The sequence below is a fragment of the Oncorhynchus gorbuscha genome, linkage group LG12, assembly GCF_021184085.1.
Source record: "Oncorhynchus gorbuscha isolate QuinsamMale2020 ecotype Even-year linkage group LG12, OgorEven_v1.0, whole genome shotgun sequence".
In the NCBI taxonomy this organism is placed as follows: Eukaryota; Metazoa; Chordata; class Actinopteri; order Salmoniformes; family Salmonidae; genus Oncorhynchus; species Oncorhynchus gorbuscha.
The window spans coordinates 3,141,868-3,163,714 of record NC_060184.1 but is presented as its reverse complement, the minus strand read 5'-3'; the positions used below and the strand labels follow the sequence as shown (position 1 = coordinate 3,163,714).

Genomic DNA, 21,847 nt, shown 5'->3' with positions numbered 1-21,847 from the left:
CAGTTAACCCACTGTTCCTAGACCAGTTAACCCACTGTTCCTAGACCAGTTAACCCACTGTTCCTAGACCAGTTAACCCACTGTTCCTAGACCAGTTAACCCACTGTTCCTAGACCAGTTAACCCACTGTTCCTAGACCAGTTAACCCACTGTTCCTAGACCAGTTAACCCACTGTTCCTAGGCCAGTTAACCCACTGTTCCTAGGCCAGTTAACCCACTGTTCCTAGGCCAGTTAACCCACTGTTCCTAGGCCAGTTAACCCACTGTTCCTAGGCCAGTTAACCCACTGTTCCTAGACCAGTTAACCCACTGTTCCTAGACCAGTTAACCCACTGTTCCTAGACCAGTTAACCCACTGTTCCTAGACCAGTTAACCCACTGTTCCTAGACCAGTTAACCCACTGTTCCTAGACCAGTTAACCCACTATTCCTAGACCAGTTAACCCACTATTCCTGGACCAGTTAACCCACTATTCCTAGACCAGTTAACCCACTATTCCTAGACCAGTTAACCCACTATTCCTAGACCAGTTAACCCACTATTCCTAGACCAGTTAACCCACTGTTGCTAGACCAGTTAACCCACTATTCCTAGACCAGTTAACCCACTATTCCTAGGCTGTCATGGTTAAGAACACATTGTTATTTACAGAGTTAAATAAAGGTTCAATATAAATAAGAGTAGTGCTCTATATAGGGAATAGGGTGCCATTTCAGAGTAGCCAAATACGCTCTCCCCTTTCTCCCTCCAGACCCCCCCAGAAGCTGTCCCTTCCTCCCTACAGACCCCCCCAGAAGCTGTCCCCTCGCCCCTCCACCCCCAAGCAGCTACGGTCTCCCCGTGGAGAGGACTTGGGGAACCTCAGGCCCAGCAGGACAGTGCCAGAGAGCCTGTCTCTAATTGGACTACAGGCAGGAGGACCTGAGGGAGACCAGGGGGCTGTGACCCCCTCCCAGCCCCGCCCCCAGAGCCTGGGCCAACCCAAAGCCTTCCCCAGCACAGACACGAAGGACACACTGTCAGCAGTCAGCGGTGAGTGGAGGCCACACACACACACACACACACACACACACACACACACACACACACACACACACACACACACACACACACACACACACACACACACACACACACACACACACACACACACACACGACAGCTAGCGTTCTGTTCTGTTACTGCAGCTGGTCTGGTCTGTTACTGCAGCTGGTCTGTTACTGCAGCTGGTCTGTTACTGCAGCTGGTCTGGTCTGTTACTGCAGCTGGTCTGGTCTGTTACTGCAGCTGGTCTGTTACTGCAGCTGGTCTGTTACTGCAGCTGGTCTGTTACTGCAGCTGGTCTGTTACTGCAGCTGGTCTGTTACTGCAGCTGGTCTGTTACTGCAGCTGGTCTGTTACTGCAGCTGGTCTGTTACTGCAGCTGGTCTGTTACTGCAGCTGGTCTGGTCTGTTACTGCAGCTGGTCTGGTCTGTTACTGCAGCTGGTCTGTTACTGCAGCTGGTCTGTTACTGCAGCTGGTCTGTTACTGCAGCTGGTCTGTTACTGCAGCTGGTCTGTTACTGCAGCTGGTCTGTTACTGCAGCTGGTCTGGTACTGCAGCTGGTCTGTTACTGCAGCTGGTCTGGTCTGTTACTGCAGCCTAGGATATTCCACATCACAGCATTGTACAGCCACATGACGTGTGTGTGTGTGTGTGTGTGTGTGTGCATGTGTGTGTGTGTGTATAGAGAGTGTGGGCAGTTCCCCAGCCCATAAGTCTACTGCGGGCACCACAGACCCAGAGGAGGCCACACGGGTCCTGGCAGAGAAACGCAGACAAGCCCGGGAACAGAGGGAGAGAGGGGAGGAGAGGAGAGGGATACAGGAGGCAGAGAGGTACAACTGTGTGTGTTCTGTGTGTGTTCTGTGTGTGTTCTGTGTACTGTGTGTGTACTTACTCTGTGTGTATCCAGGTGTGGTAAGGCTGAGGAGAGACAGAGGAGAGAGGAAGAGGAGGAGAGAAGAAGGAGGGAGGAGGAGGAGGAGAGAGCCCAGCAGGAGAGAGAGGAGGCAGAGCGACTGCAGAAACAGGTCAGACTCTCTCTCACACTCTGCCTGTCTGTAGCGGGGTCGTCCTGTCTGTAGCGGGGTCGTCCTGTCTGTAGAGGGGTCGCCCTGTCTGTAGAGGGGTCGCCCTGTCTGTAGAGGGGTCGCCCTGTCTGTAGAGGGGTCGTCCTGTCTGTAGAGGGGTCGCCCTGTCCGTAGAGGGGTCGCCCTGTCTGTAGAGGGGTCGCCCTGTCTGTAGAGGGGTCGCCCTGTCTGTAGAGGGGTCGCCCTGTCTGTAGAGGGGTCGCCCTGCCCGTAGAGGGGCGTCCTGTCTGTAGAGGGGTCGTCCTGTCTGTAGCGGGGTCGTCCTGTCTGTAGAGGGGTCGTCCTGTCTGTAGAGGGGTCGTCCTGTCTGTAGAGGGGTCGTCCTGTCTGTAGAGGGGTCGTCCTGTCTGTAGAGGGGTCGTCCTGTCTGTAGAGGGGTCGTCCTGTCTGTAGAGGGGTCGTCCTGTCTGTAGAGGGGTCGTCCTGTCTGTAGAGGGGTCGTCCTGTCTGTAGAGGGGTCGTCCTGTCCGTAGAGGGGTCGCCCTGCCCGTAGAGGGGTCGCCCTGCCTGTAGAGGGGTCGCCCTGCCCGTAGCGGGGTCGCCCTGCCCGTAGAGGGGGTCGTCGCCCGTAGAGGGGTCGCCCTGTAGAGGGGTCGCCCTGCCCGTAGAGGGGTCGCCCTGCCCGTAGAGGGGTCGCCCTGCCCGTAGAGGGGTCGCCCTGCCCGTAGAGGGGTCGCCCTGCCCGTAGAGGGGTCGCCCTGCCCGTAGAGGGGTCGCCCTGCCCGTAGAGGGGTCGCCCTGCCCGTAGAGGGGTCGCCCTGCCCGTAGAGGGGTCGCTCTGCCCGTAGAGGGGTCGCCCTGCCCGTAGAGGCCTGTCTGTAGAGGGGTCGTCCTGTCTGTAGCGGGGTCGTCCTGTCTGTAGCGGGGTCGTCCTGTCTGTAGCGGGGTCGTCCTGTCTGTAGCGGGGTCGTCCTGTCTGTAGCGGGGTCGTCCCGTCTGTAGCGGGGTCGTCCCGTCTGTAGCGGGGTCGTCCCGTCTGTAGCGGGGTCGTCCCGTCTGTAGCGGGGTCGTCCCGTCTGTAGCGGGGTCGTCCCGTCTGTAGCGGGGTCGTCCTGTCTGTAGCGGGGTCGTCCTGTCTGTAGCGGGGTCGGTCGCCCTGCCCGTCTGTAGCGGGGTCGTCCCGCCTGTAGCGGGGTCGTCCCGTCGGGGTCGCCCGGGGTCGTCCCGTCTGTAGCGGGGTCGTCCCTGTCTGTAGCGGGGTCGTCCCTGTCCGTAGAGGGGTCGCCCTGCCCGTAGAGGGGTCGCCCTGCCCGTAGAGGGGTCGCCCTGCCCGTAGCGGGGTCGTCCTGTCCGTAGAGGGGTCGTCCTGTCCGTAGAGGGGTCGTCCTGTCCGTAGAGGGGTCGTCCTGTCCGTAGAGGGGTCGTCCTGTCCGTAGAGGGGTCGTCCTGTCCGTAGAGGGGTCGTCCTGTCCGTAGAGGGGTCGTCCTGTCCGTAGAGGGGCCGTCCTGTCCGTAGAGGGGCCGTCCTGTCCGTAGAGGGGTCGTCCTGTCCGTAGAGGGGCCGTCCTGTCCGTAGAGGGGTCGTCCTGTCCGTAGAGGGGTCGTCCTGTCCGTAGAGGGGTCGTCCTGTCCGTAGAGGGGTCGTCCTGTCCGTAGAGGGGTCGTCCTGTCCGTAGAGGGGTCGTCCTGTCCGTAGAGGGGTCGTCCTGTCCGTAGAGGGGTCGTCCTGTCCGTAGAGGGGCCGTCCTGTCCGTAGAGGGGTCGTCCTGTCCGTAGAGGGGTCGTCCTGTCCGTAGAGGGGTCGTCCTGTCCGTAGAGGGGTCGTCCTGTCCGTAGAGGGGTCGTCCTGTCCGTAGAGGGGTCGTCCTGTCTGTAGAGGGGTCGTCCTGTCCGTAGAGGGGTCGTCCTGTCCGTAGAGGGGTCGTCCTGTCGTAGAGGGGTCGTCCTGTCCGTAGAGGGGTCGTCCTGTCCGTAGAGGGGTCGTCCTGTCCGTAGAGGGGTCGTCCTGTCTGTAGAGGGGTCGTCCTGTCCGTAGAGGGGTCGTCCTGTCTGTAGAGGGGTCGTCCTGTCTGTAGAGGGGTCGTCCTGTCTGTAGAGGGGTCGTCCCGTCCGTAGAGGGGTCGTCCCGTCTGTAGAGGGGTCGTCCCGTCTGTAGAGGGGTCGTCCCGTCTGTAGAGGGGTCGTCCCGTCTGTAGAGGGGTCGTCCCGTCTGTAGAGGGGTCGTCCCGTCTGTAGCGGGGTCGTCCCGTCTGTAGCGGGGTCGTCCCGTCTGTAGCGGGGTCGTCCCGTCTGTAGCGGGGTCGTCCCGTCTGTAGCGGGGTCGTCCCGTCTGTAGCGGGGTCGTCCCGTCTGTAGCGGGGTCGTCCCGTCTGTAGCGGGGTCGTCCCGTCTGTAGCGGGGTCGTCCCGTCTGTAGCGGGGTCGTCCCGTCTGTAGCGGGGTCGCCCCGCCCGTAGAGGGGTCGCCCCGCCCGTAGCGGGGTCGTCCCGTCCGTAGAGGGGTCGTCCTGTCTGTAGAGGCCTGTCTGTAGAGGGGTCGTCCTGTTTGTAGAGGCCTGTCTGTAGAGGGGTCGTCCTGTCTGTAGAGGCCTGTCTGTAGCGGGGTCGTCTTGTCTGTAGCGGGGTCGTCTTGTCTGTAGCGGGGTCGTCTTGTCTGTAGCGGGGTCGTCTTGTCTGTAGCGGGGTCGTCTTGTCTGTAGCGGGGTCGTCTTGTCTGTAGCGGGGTCGTCTTGTCTGTAGCGGGGTCGTCTTGTCTGTAGCGGGGTCGTCTTGTCTGTAGCGGGGTCGTCCTGTCTGTAGAGGGGTCGTCCTGTTTGTAGAGGCCTGTCTGTAGAGGGGTCGTCCTGTCTGTAGAGGCCTGTCTGTAGCGGGGTCGTCTTGTCTGTAGCGGGGTCGTCTTGTCTGTAGCGGGGTCGTCTTGTCTGTAGCGGGGTTGCCCGGCCCTTCGGGCCGCCCGGCCCGTAGAGGGGCCGCCCGGCCCGTAGAGGGGCCGCCCGGCCCGTAGAGGGGTCGCCCGGCCCGTAGAGGGGTCGCCCGGCCCGTAGAGGGGTCGACGTTATGATCTTTACTCATATATTTCTCTGTCTGTCTCTGTGTTCTCAGAGAGAGGAGGAGGAATGTCGGCAGAGGGAGGATGCAGACAGACTGAGGAAGGAGAGAGAGAAACATTTTCAGAAAGAAGAGGCTGAAAGGTTGGAGAGGAAGAAGGTACGTTACAGGGTTTCCCGTCTTAACAGAATGGTGTTTCCATGGCGACAACTAAAACCGGAGATGGTGTTTGGTGTTTCCGTTATATTGTGCCGCTGCTAAGTTGTTGTCACCATGGCGACAACTAAAACGTTAAATGATACTCCTACCGAGGCACACTTTCAAGATGCTAGAGCTACGGTATCTATGATTTAGAGATGGTAGAGCTACGGTATCTATGCTTTAGAGATGGTAGAGCTACGGTATCTATGCTTTGGAGATGATAGAGCTACTGTATCTATGCTGTAGAGATGGTAGAGCTAAAGAGCTATGGTATCTATGATTTAGAGATGATAGAGCTTCGGTATCTACACTTTCAAGATGCTAGAGCTAAAGAGCTACGGTATCTATGCTTTAGAGATGGTAGAGCTACGGTATCTATGCTTTAGAGATGGTAGAGCTACGGTATCTATGCTTTAGAGATGGTAGAGCTACGGTATCTATGATTTAGAGATGATAGAGAGCTACGGTATCTATGATTTAGAGATGATAAAGCTATGGTATCTATGCTTTAGAGATGGTAGAGAGCTACGGTATCTATGCTTTAGAGATGGTAGAGCTACTGTATCTATGCTTTAAAGATGGTAGAGCTACGGTATCTATGCTTTAGAGATGGTAGAGCTACGGTATCTATGCTTTAGAGATGGTAGAGCTACGGTATCTATGATTTAGAGATGCTAGAGAGCTACGGTATCTATGCTTTGGAGATGATAGAGCTTCGGTATCTACACTTTCTAGATGCTAGAGCTAAAGAGCTACGGTATCTATGCTTTAGAGATGGTAGAGCTACGGTATCTATGCTTTAGAGATGGTAGAGCTACGGTATCTATGCTTTAGAGATGGTAGAGCTACTGTATCTATGCTTTAAAGATGGTAGAGCTACGGTATCTATGCTTTAGAGATGGTAGAGCTACGGTATCTATGCTTTAGAGATGGTAGAGCTACGGTATCTATGATTTAGAGATGCTAGAGAGCTACGGTATCTATGCTTTGGAGATGATAGAGCTTCGGTATCTACACTTTCTAGATGCTAGAGCTAAAGAGCTACGGTATCTATGATTTAGAGATGGTAGAGCTACGGTATCTATGCTTTAGAGATGATAGAGCTACGGTATCTATGCTTTAGAGATGATAGAGCTACGGTATCTACACTTTCAAGATGCTAGACCTACGGTATCAACACTTTCAAGATGCTAGAGCTAAAGAGCTACGGTATCTATGCTTTAGAGATGGTAGAGCTACGGTATCTACACTTTCAAGATGCTAGAGCTAAAGAGCTAAGGTATCTATGCTTTAGAGATGATAGAGCTACGGTATCTATGCTTTAGAGATGATAGAGCTACGGTATCTATGCTTTAGAGATGATAGAGCTACGGTATCTATGCTTTAGAGATGATAGAGCTACGGTATCTATGCTTTAGAGATGATAGAGCTATGGTATCTATGCTTTAGAGATGATAGAGCTACGGTATCTATGCTTTAGAGATGGTAGAGCTACGGTATCTATGCTTTAGAGATGGTAGAGAGCTACGGTATCTATGCTTTAGAGATGGTAGAGAGCTACGGTATCTATGCTTTAGAGATGAGAGAGCTACGGTATCTATGCTTTAGAGATGGTAGAGCTACGGTATCTATGCTTTAGAGATGGTAGAGCTACGGTATCTATGCTTTAGAGATGGTAGAGCTACGGTATCTATGCTTTAGAGATGGTAGAGCTACGGTATCTATGCTTTAGAGATGGTAGAGCTACGGTATCTATGATTTAGAGATGATAGAGAGCTACGGTATCTATGATTTAGAGATGATAAAGCTATGGTATCTATGCTTTAGAGATGGTAGAGCTACGGTATCTATGATTTAGAGATGATAGAGAGCTACGGTATCTATGCTTTAGAGATGGTAGAGCTATGGTATCTATGCTTTAGAGATGGTAGAGCTACGGTATCTATGCTTTAGAGATGGTAGAGCTACGGTATCTATGCTTTAGAGATGATAGAGCTACGGTATCTATGCTTTAGAGATGATAGAGCTACGGTATCTATGCTTTAGAGATGGTAGAGCTACGGTATCTATGCTTTAGAGATGGTAGAGTTACGGTATCTATGCTTTCTATGATTTAGAGATGATAGAGAGCTACGGTATCTATGATTTAGAGATGATAAAGCTATGGTATCTATGCTTTAGAGATGGTAGAGCTACGGTATCTATGCTTTAGAGATGGTAGAGCTACGGTATCTATGCTTTAGAGATGGTAGAGCTACGGTATCTATGCTTTAGAGATGGTAGAGCTACGGTATCTATGCTTTAGAGATGGTAGAGCTACGGTATCTATGCTTTAGAGATGGTAGAGCTACGGTATCTATGCTTTAGAGATGGTAGAGCTACTGTATCTATGCTTTAAAGATGGTAGAGCTACGGTATCTATGCTTTAGAGATGGTAGAGCTACGGTATCTATGCTTTAGAGATGGTAGAGCTACGGTATCTATGCTTTAGAGATGGTAGAGCTACGGTATCTATGCTTTAGAGATGGTAGAGCTACTGTATCTATGCTTTAAAGATGGTAGAGCTACGGTATCTATGCTTTAGAGATGGTAGAGCTACGGTATCTATGCTTTAGAGATGGTAGAGCTACGGTATCTATGCTTTAGAGATGGTAGAGCTACGGTATCTATGCTTTAGAGATGCTAGAGAGCTACGGTATCTATGCTTTGGAGATGATAGAGCTACTGTATCTATGCTGTAGAGATGGTAGAGCTAAAGAGCTATGGTATCTATGATTTAGAGATGATAGAGCTACGGTATCTATGCTTTAGAGATGATAGAGCTTCGGTATCTACACTTTCAAGATGCTAGAGCTAAAGAGCTACGGTATCTATGATTTAGAGATGGTAGAGCTACGGTATCTACGCTTTAGAGATGATAGAGCTACGGTATCTACACTTTCAAGACGCTAGAGCTACGGTATCTACACTTTCAAGATGCTAGAGCTAAAGAGCTACGGTATCTATGCTTTAGAGATGGTAGAGCTACGGTATCTACACTTTCAAGATGCTAGAGCTAAAGAGCTACGGTATCTATGCTTTAGAGATGATAGAGCTACGGTATCTATGCTTTAGAGATGATAGAGCTACGGTATCTATGCTTTAGAGATGATAGAGCTACGGTATCTATGCTTTAGAGATGGTAGAGCTACTGTATCTATGCTTTAAAGATGGTAGAGCTACGGTATCTATGCTTTAGAGATGGTAGAGCTACGGTATCTATGCTTTAGAGATGGTAGAGAGCTACGGTATCTATGCTTTAGAGATGGTAGAGCTACGGTATCTATGCTTTAGAGATGGTAGAGCTACGGTATCTATGCTTTAGAGATGGTAGAGCTACGGTATCTATGCTTTAGAGATGGTAGAGCTACGGTATCTATGCTTTAGAGATGGTAGAGCTACTGTATCTATGCTTTAAAGATGGTAGAGCTACGGTATCTATGCTTTAGAGATGGTAGAGCTACGGTATCTATGCTTTAGAGATGGTAGAGCTACGGTATCTATGCTTTAGAGATGGTAGAGCTACGGTATCTATGCTTTAGAGATGGTAGAGCTACGGTATCTATGCTTTAGAGATGGTAGAGCTACGGTATCTATGATTTAGAGATGCTAGAGAGCTACGGTATCTATGCTTTGGAGATGATAGAGCTACTGTATCTATGCTTTAGAGATGGTAGAGCTAAAGAGCTATGGTATCTATGATTTAGAAATGATAGAGCTACGGTATCTATGCTTTAGAGATGATAGAGCTTCGGTATCTACACTTTCTAGATGCTAGAGCTAAAGAGCTACGGTATCTATGATTTAGAGATGGTAGAGCTACGGTATCTATGCTTTAGAGATGATAGAGCTACGGTATCTATGCTTTAGAGATGATAGAGCTACGGTATCTACACTTTCAAGATGCTAGACCTACGGTATCAACACTTTCAAGATGCTAGAGCTAAAGAGCTACGGTATCTATGCTTTAGAGATGGTAGAGCTACGGTATCTACACTTTCAAGATGCTAGAGCTAAAGAGCTAAGGTATCTATGCTTTAGAGATGATAGAGCTACGGTATCTATGCTTTAGAGATGATAGAGCTACGGTATCTATGCTTTAGAGATGATAGAGCTATGGTATCTATGCTTTAGAGATGATAGAGCTACGGTATCTATGCTTTAGAGATGGTAGAGCTACGGTATCTATGCTTTAGAGATGGTAGAGAGCTACGGTATCTATGCTTTAGAGATGGTAGAGAGCTACGGTATCTATGCTTTAGAGATGAGAGAGCTACGGTATCTATGCTTTAGAGATGGTAGAGCTACGGTATCTATGCTTTAGAGATGGTAGAGCTACGGTATCTATGATTTAGAGATGCTAGAGAGCTACGGTATCTATGCTTTGGAGATGATAGAGCTACTGTATCTATGCTTTAGAGATGGTAGAGCTAAAGAGCTATGGTATCTATGATTTAGAAATGATAGAGCTACGGTATCTATGCTTTAGAGATGATAGAGCTTCGGTATCTACACTTGCTAGAGCTAAAGAGCTACGGTATCTATGATTTAGAGATGGTAGAGCTACGGTATCTATGCTTTAGAGATGATAGAGCTACGGTATCTATGCTTTAGAGATGATAGAGCTACGGTATCTACACTTTCAAGATGCTAGACCTACGGTATCAACACTTTCAAGATGCTAGAGCTAAAGAGCTACGGTATCTATGCTTTAGAGATGGTAGAGCTACGGTATCTACACTTTCAAGATGCTAGAGCTAAAGAGCTAAGGTATCTATGCTTTAGAGATGATAGAGCTACGGTATCTATGCTTTAGAGATGGTAGAGCTACTGTATCTATGCTTTAAAGATGGTAGAGCTACGGTATCTATGCTTTAGAGATGGTAGAGCTACGGTATCTATGCTTTAGAGATGGTAGAGAGCTACGGTATCTATGCTTTAGAGATGGTAGAGCTACGGTATCTATGCTTTAGAGATGGTAGAGCTACGGTATCTATGCTTTAGAGATGGTAGAGCTACGGTATCTATGCTTTAGAGATGGTAGAGCTACGGTATCTATGCTTTAGAGATGGTAGAGCTACTGTATCTATGCTTTAAAGATGGTAGAGCTACGGTATCTATGCTTTAGAGATGGTAGAGCTACGGTATCTATGCTTTAGAGATGGTAGAGCTACGGTATCTATGCTTTAGAGATGGTAGAGCTACGGTATCTATGCTTTAGAGATGGTAGAGCTACTGTATCTATGCTTTAGAGATGGTAGAGCTACGGTATCTATGCTTTAGAGATGGTAGAGCTACGGTATCTATGCTTTAGAGATGGTAGAGCTACGGTATCTATGCTTTAGAGATGGTAGAGCTACGGTATCTATGCTTTAGAGATGGTAGAGCTACTGTATCTATGCTTTAAAGATGGTAGACTACGGTATCTATGCTTTTATGGTACTACGGTATCTATGCTTTAGAGATGGTAGAGCTACGGTATCTATTTTTAGAGATGGTAGAGCTACGGTATCTATGCTTTAGAGATGCTAGAGAGCTACGGTATCTATGCTTTGGAGATGATAGAGCTACTGTATCTATGCTTTAGAGATGGTAGAGCTAAAGAGCTATGGTATCTATGATTTAGAGATGATAGAGCTACGGTATCTATGCTTTAGAGATGATAGAGCTTCGGTATCTACACTTTCAAGATGCTAGAGCTAAAGAGCTACGGTATCTATGATTTAGAGATGGTAGAGCTACGGTATCTATGCTTTAGAGATGATAGAGCTACGGTATCTGCTTTCAAGATGCTAGAGCTACGGTATCTACACTTTCAAGATGCTAGAGCTAAAGAGCTACGGTATCTATGCTTTAGAGATGGTAGAGCTACGGTATCTACACTTTCAAGATGCTAGAGCTAAAGAGCTACGGTATCTATGCTTTAGAGATGATAGAGCTACGGTATCTATGCTTTAGAGATGATAGAGCTACGGTATCTATGCTTTAGAGATGATAGAGCTACGGTATCTATGCTTTAGAGATGGTAGAGCTACGGTATCTATGCTTTAGAGATGGTAGAGCTACGGTATCTATGCTTTAGAGATGGTAGAGCTACGGTATCTATGCTTTAGAGATGGTAGAGCTACGGTATCTATGCTTTAGAGATGGTAGAGCTACGGTATCTATGCTTTAGAGATGGTAGAGCTACGGTATCTATGCTTTAGAGATGGTAGAGCTACGGTATCTATGCTTTAGAGATGGTAGAGCTACGGTATCTATGCTTTAGAGATGGTAGAGCTACTGTATCTATGCTTTAAAGATGGTAGAGCTACGGTATCTATGCTTTAGAGATGGTAGAGCTACGGTATCTATGCTTTAGAGATGGTAGAGCTACGGTATCTATGCTTTAGAGATGGTAGAGCTACGGTATCTATGCTTTAGAGATGGTAGAGCTACGGTATCTATGCTTTAGAGATGGTAGAGCTACGGTATCTATGATTTAGAGATGCTAGAGAGCTACGGTATCTATGCTTTGGAGATGATAGAGCTACTGTATCTATGCTTTAGAGATGGTAGAGCTAAAGAGCTATGGTATCTATGATTTAGAAATGATAGAGCTACGGTATCTATGCTTTAGAGATGATAGAGCTTCGGTATCTACACTTTCTAGATGCTAGAGCTAAAGAGCTACGGTATCTATGATTTAGAGATGGTAGAGCTACGGTATCTATGCTTTAGAGATGATAGAGCTACGGTATCTATGCTTTAGAGATGATAGAGCTACGGTATCTACACTTTCAAGATGCTAGACCTACGGTATCAACACTTTCAAGATGCTAGAGCTAAAGAGCTACGGTATCTATGCTTTAGAGATGGTAGAGCTACGGTATCTACACTTTCAAGATGCTAGAGCTAAAGAGCTAAGGTATCTATGCTTTAGAGATGATAGAGCTACGGTATCTATGCTTTAGAGATGATAGAGCTACGGTATCTATGCTTTAGAGATGATAGAGCTATGGTATCTATGCTTTAGAGATGATAGAGCTACGGTATCTATGCTTTAGAGATGGTAGAGCTACGGTATCTATGCTTTAGAGATGGTAGAGAGCTACGGTATCTATGCTTTAGAGATGGTAGAGAGCTACGGTATCTATGCTTTAGAGATGAGAGAGCTACGGTATCTATGCTTTAGAGATGGTAGAGCTACGGTATCTATGCTTTAGAGATGGTAGAGCTACGGTATCTATGATTTAGAGATGCTAGAGAGCTACGGTATCTATGCTTTGGAGATGATAGAGCTACTGTATCTATGCTTTAGAGATGGTAGAGCTAAAGAGCTATGGTATCTATGATTTAGAAATGATAGAGCTACGGTATCTATGCTTTAGAGATGATAGAGCTTCGGTATCTACACTTGCTAGAGCTAAAGAGCTACGGTATCTATGATTTAGAGATGGTAGAGCTACGGTATCTATGCTTTAGAGATGATAGAGCTACGGTATCTATGCTTTAGAGATGATAGAGCTACGGTATCTACACTTTCAAGATGCTAGACCTACGGTATCAACACTTTCAAGATGCTAGAGCTAAAGAGCTACGGTATCTATGCTTTAGAGATGGTAGAGCTACGGTATCTACACTTTCAAGATGCTAGAGCTAAAGAGCTAAGGTATCTATGCTTTAGAGATGATAGAGCTACGGTATCTATGCTTTAGAGATGATAGAGCTACGGTATCTATGCTTTAGAGATGATAGAGCTATGGTATCTATGCTTTAGAGATGATAGAGCTACGGTATCTATGCTTTAGAGATGGTAGAGCTACGGTATCTATGCTTTAGAGATGGTAGAGAGCTACGGTATCTATGCTTTAGAGATGGTAGAGAGCTACGGTATCTATGCTTTAGAGATGAGAGAGCTACGGTATCTATGCTTTAGAGATGGTAGAGCTACGGTATCTATGCTTTAGAGATGGTAGAGCTACGGTATCTATGCTTTAGAGATGGTAGAGCTACGGTATCTATGCTTTAGAGATGGTAGAGCTACGGTATCTATGCTTTAGAGATGGTAGAGCTACGGTATCTATGATTTAGAGATGATAGAGAGCTACGGTATCTATGATTTAGAGATGATAAAGCTATGGTATCTATGCTTTAGAGATGGTAGAGCTACGGTATCTATGATTTAGAGATGATAGAGAGCTACGGTATCTATGCTTTAGAGATGGTAGAGCTATGGTATCTATGCTTTAGAGATGGTAGAGCTACGGTATCTATGCTTTAGAGATGGTAGAGCTACGGTATCTATGCTTTAGAGATGATAGAGCTACGGTATCTATGCTTTAGAGATGATAGAGCTACGGTATCTATGCTTTAGAGATGGTAGAGCTACGGTATCTATGCTTTAGAGATGATAGAGCTACGGTATCTATGCTTTAGAGATGGTAGAGCTACGGTATCTATGCTTTAGAGATGGTAGAGTTACGGTATCTATGCTTTCTATGATTTAGAGATGATAGAGAGCTACGGTATCTATGATTTAGAGATGATAAAGCTATGGTATCTATGCTTTAGAGATGGTAGAGCTACGGTATCTATGCTTTAGAGATGGTAGAGCTACGGTATCTATGCTTTAGAGATGGTAGAGCTACGGTATCTATGCTTTAGAGATGGTAGAGCTATGGTATCTATGCTTTAGAGATGATAGAGCTACGGTATCTATGCTTTAGAGATGGTAGAGCTACGGTATCTATGCTTTAGAGATGGTAGAGCTACGGTATCTGCTTTAGAGATGATAGAGCTACGGTATCTATGCTTTAGAGATGATAGAGCTACGGTATCTATGCTTTAGAGATGGTAGAGCTACGGTATCTATGCTTTAGAGATGGTAGAGAGCTACGGTATCTATGCTTTAGAGATGGTAGAGCTACGGTATCTATGCTTTAGAGATGGTAGAGCTACGGTATCTATGCTTTAGAGATGGTAGAGCTACGGTATCTATGCTTTAGAGATGGTAGAGCTACGGTATCTATGCTTTAGAGATGGTAGAGCTACGGTATCTATGCTTTAGAGATGGTAGAGCTACGGTATCTATGCTTTAGAGATGGTAGAGCTACGGTATCTATGCTTTAGAGATGGTAGAGCTACTGTATCTATGCTTTAAAGATGGTAGAGCTACGGTATCTATGCTTTAGAGATGGTAGAGCTACGGTATCTATGATTTAGAGATGCTAGAGAGCTACGGTATCTATGCTTTGGAGATGATAGAGCTACTGTATCTATGCTTTAGAGATGGTAGAGCTAAAGAGCTATGGTATCTATGATTTAGAGATGATAGAGCTACGGTATCTATGCTTTAGAGATGATAGAGCTTCGGTATCTACACTTTCAAGATGCTAGAGCTAAAGAGCTACGGTATCTATGATTTAGAGATGGTAGAGCTACGGTATCTATGCTTTAGAGATGATAGAGCTACGGTATCTATGCTTTAGAGATGATAGAGCTATGGTATCTACACTTTCAAGATGCTAGAGCTATGGTATCTACACTTTCAAGATGCTAGAGCTAAAGAGCTACGGTATCTATGCTTTAGAGATGGTAGAGCTACGGTATCTACACTTTCAAGATGCTAGAGCTAAAGAGCTACGGTATCTATGCTTTAGAGATGATAGAGCTACGGTATCTATGCTTTAGAGATGGTAGAGCTACGGTATCTATGCTTTAGAGATGGTAGAGCTACGGTATCTATGCTTTAGAGATGGTAGAGCTACGGTATCTATGATTTAGAGATGATAGAGCTATGGTATCTATGCTTTAGAGATGGTAGAGCTACGGTATCTATGCTTTAGAGATGGTAGAGCTACGGTATCTATGCTTTAGAGATGATAGAGCTACGGTATCTATGCTTTAGAGATGATAGAGCTACGGTATCTATGCTTTAGAGATGGTAGAGCTACGGTATCTATGCTTTAGAGATGATAGAGCTACGGTATCTATGCTTTAGAGATGGTAGAGCTACGGTATCTATGCTTTAGAGATGGTAGAGTTACGGTATCTATGCTTTCTATGATTTAGAGATGATAGAGAGCTACGGTATCTATGATTTAGAGATGATAAAGCTATGGTATCTATGCTTTAGAGATGGTAGAGCTACGGTATCTATGCTTTAGAGATGGTAGAGCTACGGTATCTATGCTTTAGAGATGGTAGAGCTACGGTATCTATGCTTTAGAGATGGTAGAGCTATGGTATCTATGCTTTAGAGATGATAGAGCTACGGTATCTATGCTTTAGAGATGGTAGAGCTACGGTATCTATGCTTTAGAGATTGTAGAGCTACGGTATCTGCTTTAGAGATGATAGAGCTACGGTATCTATGCTTTAGAGATGATAGAGCTACGGTATCTATGCTTTAGAGATGGTAGAGCTACGGTATCTATGCTTTAGAGATGGTAGAGAGCTACGGTATCTATGCTTTAGAGATGGTAGAGAGCTACGGTATCTATGCTTTAGAGATGGTAGAGCTACGGTATCTATGCTTTAGAGATGGTAGAGCTACGGTATCTATGCTTTAGAGATGGTAGAGCTACGGTATCTATGCTTTAGAGATGGTAGAGCTACGGTATCTATGCTTTAGAGATGGTAGAGCTACGGTATCTATGCTTTAGAGATGGTAGAGCTACTGTATCTATGCTTTAAAGATGGTAGAGCTACGGTATCTATGCTTTAAAGATGGTAGAGCTACGGTATCTATGCTTTAGAGATGGTAGAGCTACGGTATCTATGATTTAGAGATGCTAGAGAGCTACGGTATCTATGCTTTGGAGATGATAGAGCTACTGTATCTATGGTATCTATGATTTAGAGATGATAGAGCTACGGTATCTATGCTTTAGAGATGATAGAGCTTCGGTATCTACACTTTCAAGATGCTAGAGCTAAAGAGCTACAGTATCTATGATTTAGAGATGGTAGAGCTACGGTATCTAAGCTTTAGAGATGATAGAGCTACGGTATCTATGCTTTAGAGATGATAGAGCTACGGTATCTACACTTTCAAGATGCTAGAGCTATGGTATCTACACTTTCAAGATGCTAGAGCTAAAGAGCTACGGTATCTATGCTTTAGAGATGGTAGAGCTACGGTATCTACACTTTCAAGATGCTAGAGCTAAAGAGCTACGGTATCTATGCTTTAGAGATGATAGAGCTACGGTATCTATGCTTTATAGATGATAGAGCTACGGTATCTATGCTTTAGAGATGATAGAGCTACGGTATCTATGCTTTAGAGATGATAGAGCTACGGTATCTATGCTTTAGAGATGGTAGAGCTACGGTATCTATGCTATGCTATTACCTATTTAGCCAGCTATTATTAGCATGAATTAATGTCATGTCCTAATAAAAGAACTTCCAGCAGTTCTCGCGAATATCCACGAATGGCCGACACGCACTCATATCCACGAATGGCCGACACGCACTCATATCCACGAATGGCCGACACGCACTCATATCCACGAATGGCCGACACGCACTCATATCCACGAATGGCCGACACGCACTCATATCCACGAATGGCCGACACTCATGAACGGGTGCATTTTTAAACCATGTTTACTCTGATTGTTAATCGCTTCTTTTGATCGATCAATATTGTGATTTAAGAAATCCATTTGGCGCCGGTTCAAACCGGTCTTTCTGATCAGAGAGAGATTTTCATAGGAACATAATGGACACATGCCTTCCATGCAGACAAAAGTAAAGATATGTAATACTGAAGGAGGACACTGACACTGAAGGAGGACACTGACACTGAAGGAGGACACTGACACTGAAGGAGGACACTGAAGGAGGACACTGAAGGAGGACACTGAAGGAGGACACTGAAGGAGGACACTGAAGGAGGACACTGAAGGAGGACACTGAAGGAGGACACTGAAGGAGGACACTGAAGGAGGACACTGAAGGAGGACACTGACACTGAAGGAGGACACTGACACTGAAGGAGGACACTGACACTGAAGGAGGACACTGAAGGAGGACACTGAAGGAGGACACTGAAGGAGGACACTGAAGGAGGACACTGAAGGAGGACACTTCACATCAGACTGTTCACATCAGACTGTAGACATCAGACTGTTGTTCAGACTGTTGTTCAGACTGTTGTTCAGACTGTTGTTCAGACTGTTGTTCAGACTGTTGTTCAGACTGTTGTTCAGACTGTTGTTCAGACTGTTCACATCAGACTGTTCACATCAGACTGTTCACATCAGACTGTTCACATCAGACTGTTCACATCAGACTGTTCACATCAGACTGTTCATATCAGACTGTTGTTCAGACTGTTCACATCAGACTGTAGACATCAGACTGTTGTTCAGACTGTTGTTCAGACTGTTGTTCAGACTGTTGTTCAGACTGTTCACATCAGACTGTTCATATCAGACTGTTGTTCAGACTGTTCATATCAGACTGTTGTTCAGACTGTTGTTCAGACTGTTGTTCAGACTGTTGTTCAGACTGTTGTTCAGACTGTTCACATCAGACTGTTCACATCAGACTGTTCACATCAGACTGTTCACATCAGACTGTTCATATCAGACTGTTCATATCAGACTGTTGTTCAGATGTTCAGACTGTTGTTCAGACTGTTGTTCAGACTGTTGTTCAGACTGTTGTTCAGACTGTTGTTCAGACTGTTGTTCAGACTGTTCACATCAGACTGTTCACATCAGACTGTTGTTCAGACTGTTGTTCAGACTGTTCATATCAGACTGTTCATATCAGACTGTTGTTCAGACTGTTCACATCAGACTGTTCACATCAGACTGTTCACATCAGACTGTTCACATCAGACTGTTCACATCAGACTGTTCATATCAGACTGTTGTTCAGACTGTTCACATCAGACTGTAGACATCAGACTGTTGTTCAGACTGTTGTTCAGACTGTTGTTCAGACTGTTGTTCAGACTGTTGTTCAGACTGTTCACATCAGACTGTTCATATCAGACTGTTGTTCAGACTGTTCATATCAGACTGTTGTTCAGACTGTTGTTCAGACTGTTGTTCAGACTGTTGTTCAGACTGTTGTTCAGACTGTTGTTCAGACTGTTGTTCAGACTGTTCACATCAGACTGTTCATATCAGACTGTTCATATCAGACTGTTCATATCAGACTGTTCATATCAGACTGTTCATATCAGACTGTTGTTCAGACTGTTGTTCAGACTGTTGTTCAGACTGTTGTTCAGACTGTTGTTCAGACTGTTGTTCAGACTGTTGTTCAGACTGTTGTTCAGACTGTTGTTCAGACTGTTGTTCAGACTGTTGTTCAGACTGTTGTTCAGACTGTTGTTCAGACTGTTCAGTTCACATCAGACTGTTGTTCAGACTGTTGTTCAGACTGTTGTTCAGACTGTTGTTCAGACTGTTGTTCAGACTGTTGTTCAGACTGTTCACATCAGACTGTTCACATCAGACTGTTCACATCAGACTGTTCATATCAGACTGTTCATATCAGACTGTTCATATCAGACTGTTCATATCAGACTGTTGTTCAGACTGTTGTTCAGACTGTTGTTCAGACTGTTGTTCAGACTGTTGTTCAGACTGTTGTTCAGACTGTTGTTCAGACTGTTCACATCAGACTGTTCACATCAGACTGTTCACATCAGACTGTTCACATCAGACTGTTCACATCAGACTGTTCACATCAGACTGTTCACATCAGACTGTTCACATCAGACTGTTCACATCAGACTGTTGTTCAGACTGTTGTTCAGACTGTTGTTCAGACTGTTGTTCAGACTGTTCACATCAGACTGTTGACATCAGACTGTTGACATCAGACTGTTGACATCAGACTGTAGACATCAGACTGTAGACATCAGACTGTTGTTCAGACTGTTGTTCAGACTGTTGTTCAGACTGTTGTTCAGACTGTTGTTCAGACTGTTGTTCAGACTGTTGTTCAGACTGTTCACATCAGACTGTTCACATCAGACTGTTGTTCAGACTGTTGTTCAGACTGTTCACATCAGACTGTTGTTCAGACTGTTGTTCAGACTGTTGTTCAGACTGTTCACATCAGACTGTTGTTCAGACTGTAGACATCAGACTGTTCACATCAGACTGTAGGACCTGAAGCTGCCGTGGGTGTGTTTTGAGTAGGGCTGACCCAGTAGCTCTCCTGTAGGACCTGAAGCTGCCGTGGGTGTGTTTTGAGTAGGGCTGACCCAGTTGCTCTCCAGATGGAGGATAGACCACCATGTTTTAGACAGTAGCACTTCTGTATATTTGACTTTCGGCATTGTTTTTCTCTCTCTCTGTGGTATCGTTATGGTACTCAGTATTATTATACTGAAGCTGGTATTGGTATCGAATTCTGATATTGTGACAAGAATTTGTGATCTAGCTAATGATTAGTAGCCTAAATAAATGCCGATGGATTATCCCCATGCTTCAGCCGTCTACAGCCGAGCCACGATGCTACATCAGAATGTGAGGGATTATCCCCATGCTTCAGCCGTCTACAGCCGAGCCACGATGCTACATCAGGCTACATCAGAATGCTTAATGCTAAAATAGCACAGCGACCTGATAATATGAGCAATGTAGATACCCTGTGTTTACCTCCAAATTTAGGTACCCTGTGTTTACCTCCAAATTTAGGTACCCTGTGTTTACCTCCAAATTTAGGTACCCTGTGTTTACCTCCAAATGTAGGTACCCTGTGTTTACCTCCAAATATAGGTACCCTGTGTTTACCTCCAAATGTAGGTACCCTGTGTTTACCTCCAAATATAGGTACCCTGTGTTTACCTCCAAATGTAGGTACCCTGTGTTTACCTCCAAATGTAGGTACCCTGTGTTTACCTCCAAATGTAGGTACCCTGTGTTTACCTCCAAATGTAGGTACCCTGTGTTTACCTCCAAATGTAGGTACCCTGTGTTTACCTCCAAATTTAGGTACCCTGTGTTTACCTCCAAATTTAGGTACCCTGTGTTTACCTCCAAATATAGGTACCCTGTGTTTACCTCCAAATGTAGGTACCCTGTGTTTACCTCCAAATGTAGGTACCCTGTGTTTACCTCCAAATGTAGGTACCCTGTGTTTACCTCCAAATGTAGGTACCCTGTGTTTACTATAGGTACCCTGTGTTTACCTCTAAATGTAGGTACCCTGTGTTTACCTCCAAATGTAGGTACCCTGTGTTTACCTCCAAATATAGGTACCCTGTGTTTACCTCCAAATGTAGGTACCCTGTGTTTACCTCCAAATATAGGTACCCTGTGTTTACCTCCAAATGTAGGTACCCTGTGTTTACCTCCAAATGTAGGTACCCTGTGTTTACCTCCAAATATAGGTACCCTGTGTTTACCTCCAAATGTAGGTACCCTGTGTTTACCTCCAAATGTAGGTACCCTGTGTTTACCTCCAAATTTAGGTACCCTGTGTTTACCTCCAAATGTAGGTACCCTGTGTTTACCTCCAAATATAGGTACCCTGTGTTTACCTCCAAATGTAGGTACCCTGTGTTTACCTCCAAATGTAGGTACCCTGTGTTTACCTCCAAATGTAGGTACCCTGTGTTTACCCCCAAATGTAGGTACCCTGTGTTTACTATAGGTACCCTGTGTTTACCTCTAAATGTAGGTACCCTGTGTTTACCTCCAAATGTAGGTACCCTGTGTTTACCTCCAAATGTAGGTACCCTGTGTTTACCTCCAAATGTAGGTACCCTGTGTTTACCTCCAAATGTAGGTACCCTGTGTTTACCTCCAAATGTAGGTACCCTGTGTTTACCTCCAAATGTAGGTACCCTGTGTTTACTATAGGTACCCTGTGTTTACCTCTAAATGTAGGTACCCTGTGTTTACTAGTTACCCTGTGTTTACTAGTTACCCTGTGTTTACTAGGTACCCCGTATTTACTAGGTACCCCGTATTTACTAGGTACCCTGTGTTTGCTAGGTACCCTGTGTTTACCTCCAAATGTAGGTACCCTGTGTTTACTAGTTACCCTGTGTTTACTAGGTACCCTGTATTTACTAGGTACCCTGTGTTTACCTCCAAATGTAGGTACCCTGTGTTTACTAGTTACCCTGTGTTTACTAGTTACCCTGTGTTTACTAGGTACCCTGTATTTACTAGGTACCCTGTGTTTGCTAGGTACCCTGTGTTTACCTCCAAATGTAGGTACCCTGTGTTTACTAGTTACCCTGTGTTTACTAGTTACCCTGTGTTTACTAGGTACCCTGTATTTACTAGGTACCCTGTGTTTGCTAGGTACCCTGTGTTTACCTCCAAATGTAGGTACCCTGTGTTTACTAGTTACCCTGTATTTACTAGGTACCCTGTGTTTACTAGGTACCCTGTGTTTGCTAGGTACCCTGTGTTTACCTCCAAATGTAGGTACCCTGTATTTACTAGTTACCCTGTATTTACTAGGTACCCTGTGTTTACTAGGTACCCTGTATTTACTAGGTACCCTGTGTTTACT

At 45.7% G+C, this 21,847-nt stretch overlaps 1 protein-coding gene across 8 annotated transcripts in view; it reads left to right on the top strand.

Moving 5' to 3' along the window:
- LOC123990453 (ensconsin-like) overlaps positions 1–21,847 on the top strand; it is an 86,068-nt gene that overhangs the window by 57,828 nt on the left and 6,393 nt on the right. For all 8 annotated transcript variants that reach the window (XR_006830643.1, XR_006830642.1, XM_046290991.1 and 5 more), the window contains 4 exons: positions 754–1,034; positions 1,734–1,881; positions 1,959–2,076; positions 5,177–5,281. Coding sequence is in view for 6 of the 8 variants with exons in the window: in XM_046290991.1 (XP_046146947.1) it covers positions 754–1,034; positions 1,734–1,881; positions 1,959–2,076; positions 5,177–5,281 (652 nt within the window). In the remaining 2 variants the exon portion in view is untranslated. The remainder of the gene's footprint in view (positions 1–753; positions 1,035–1,733; positions 1,882–1,958; positions 2,077–5,176; positions 5,282–21,847) is intronic.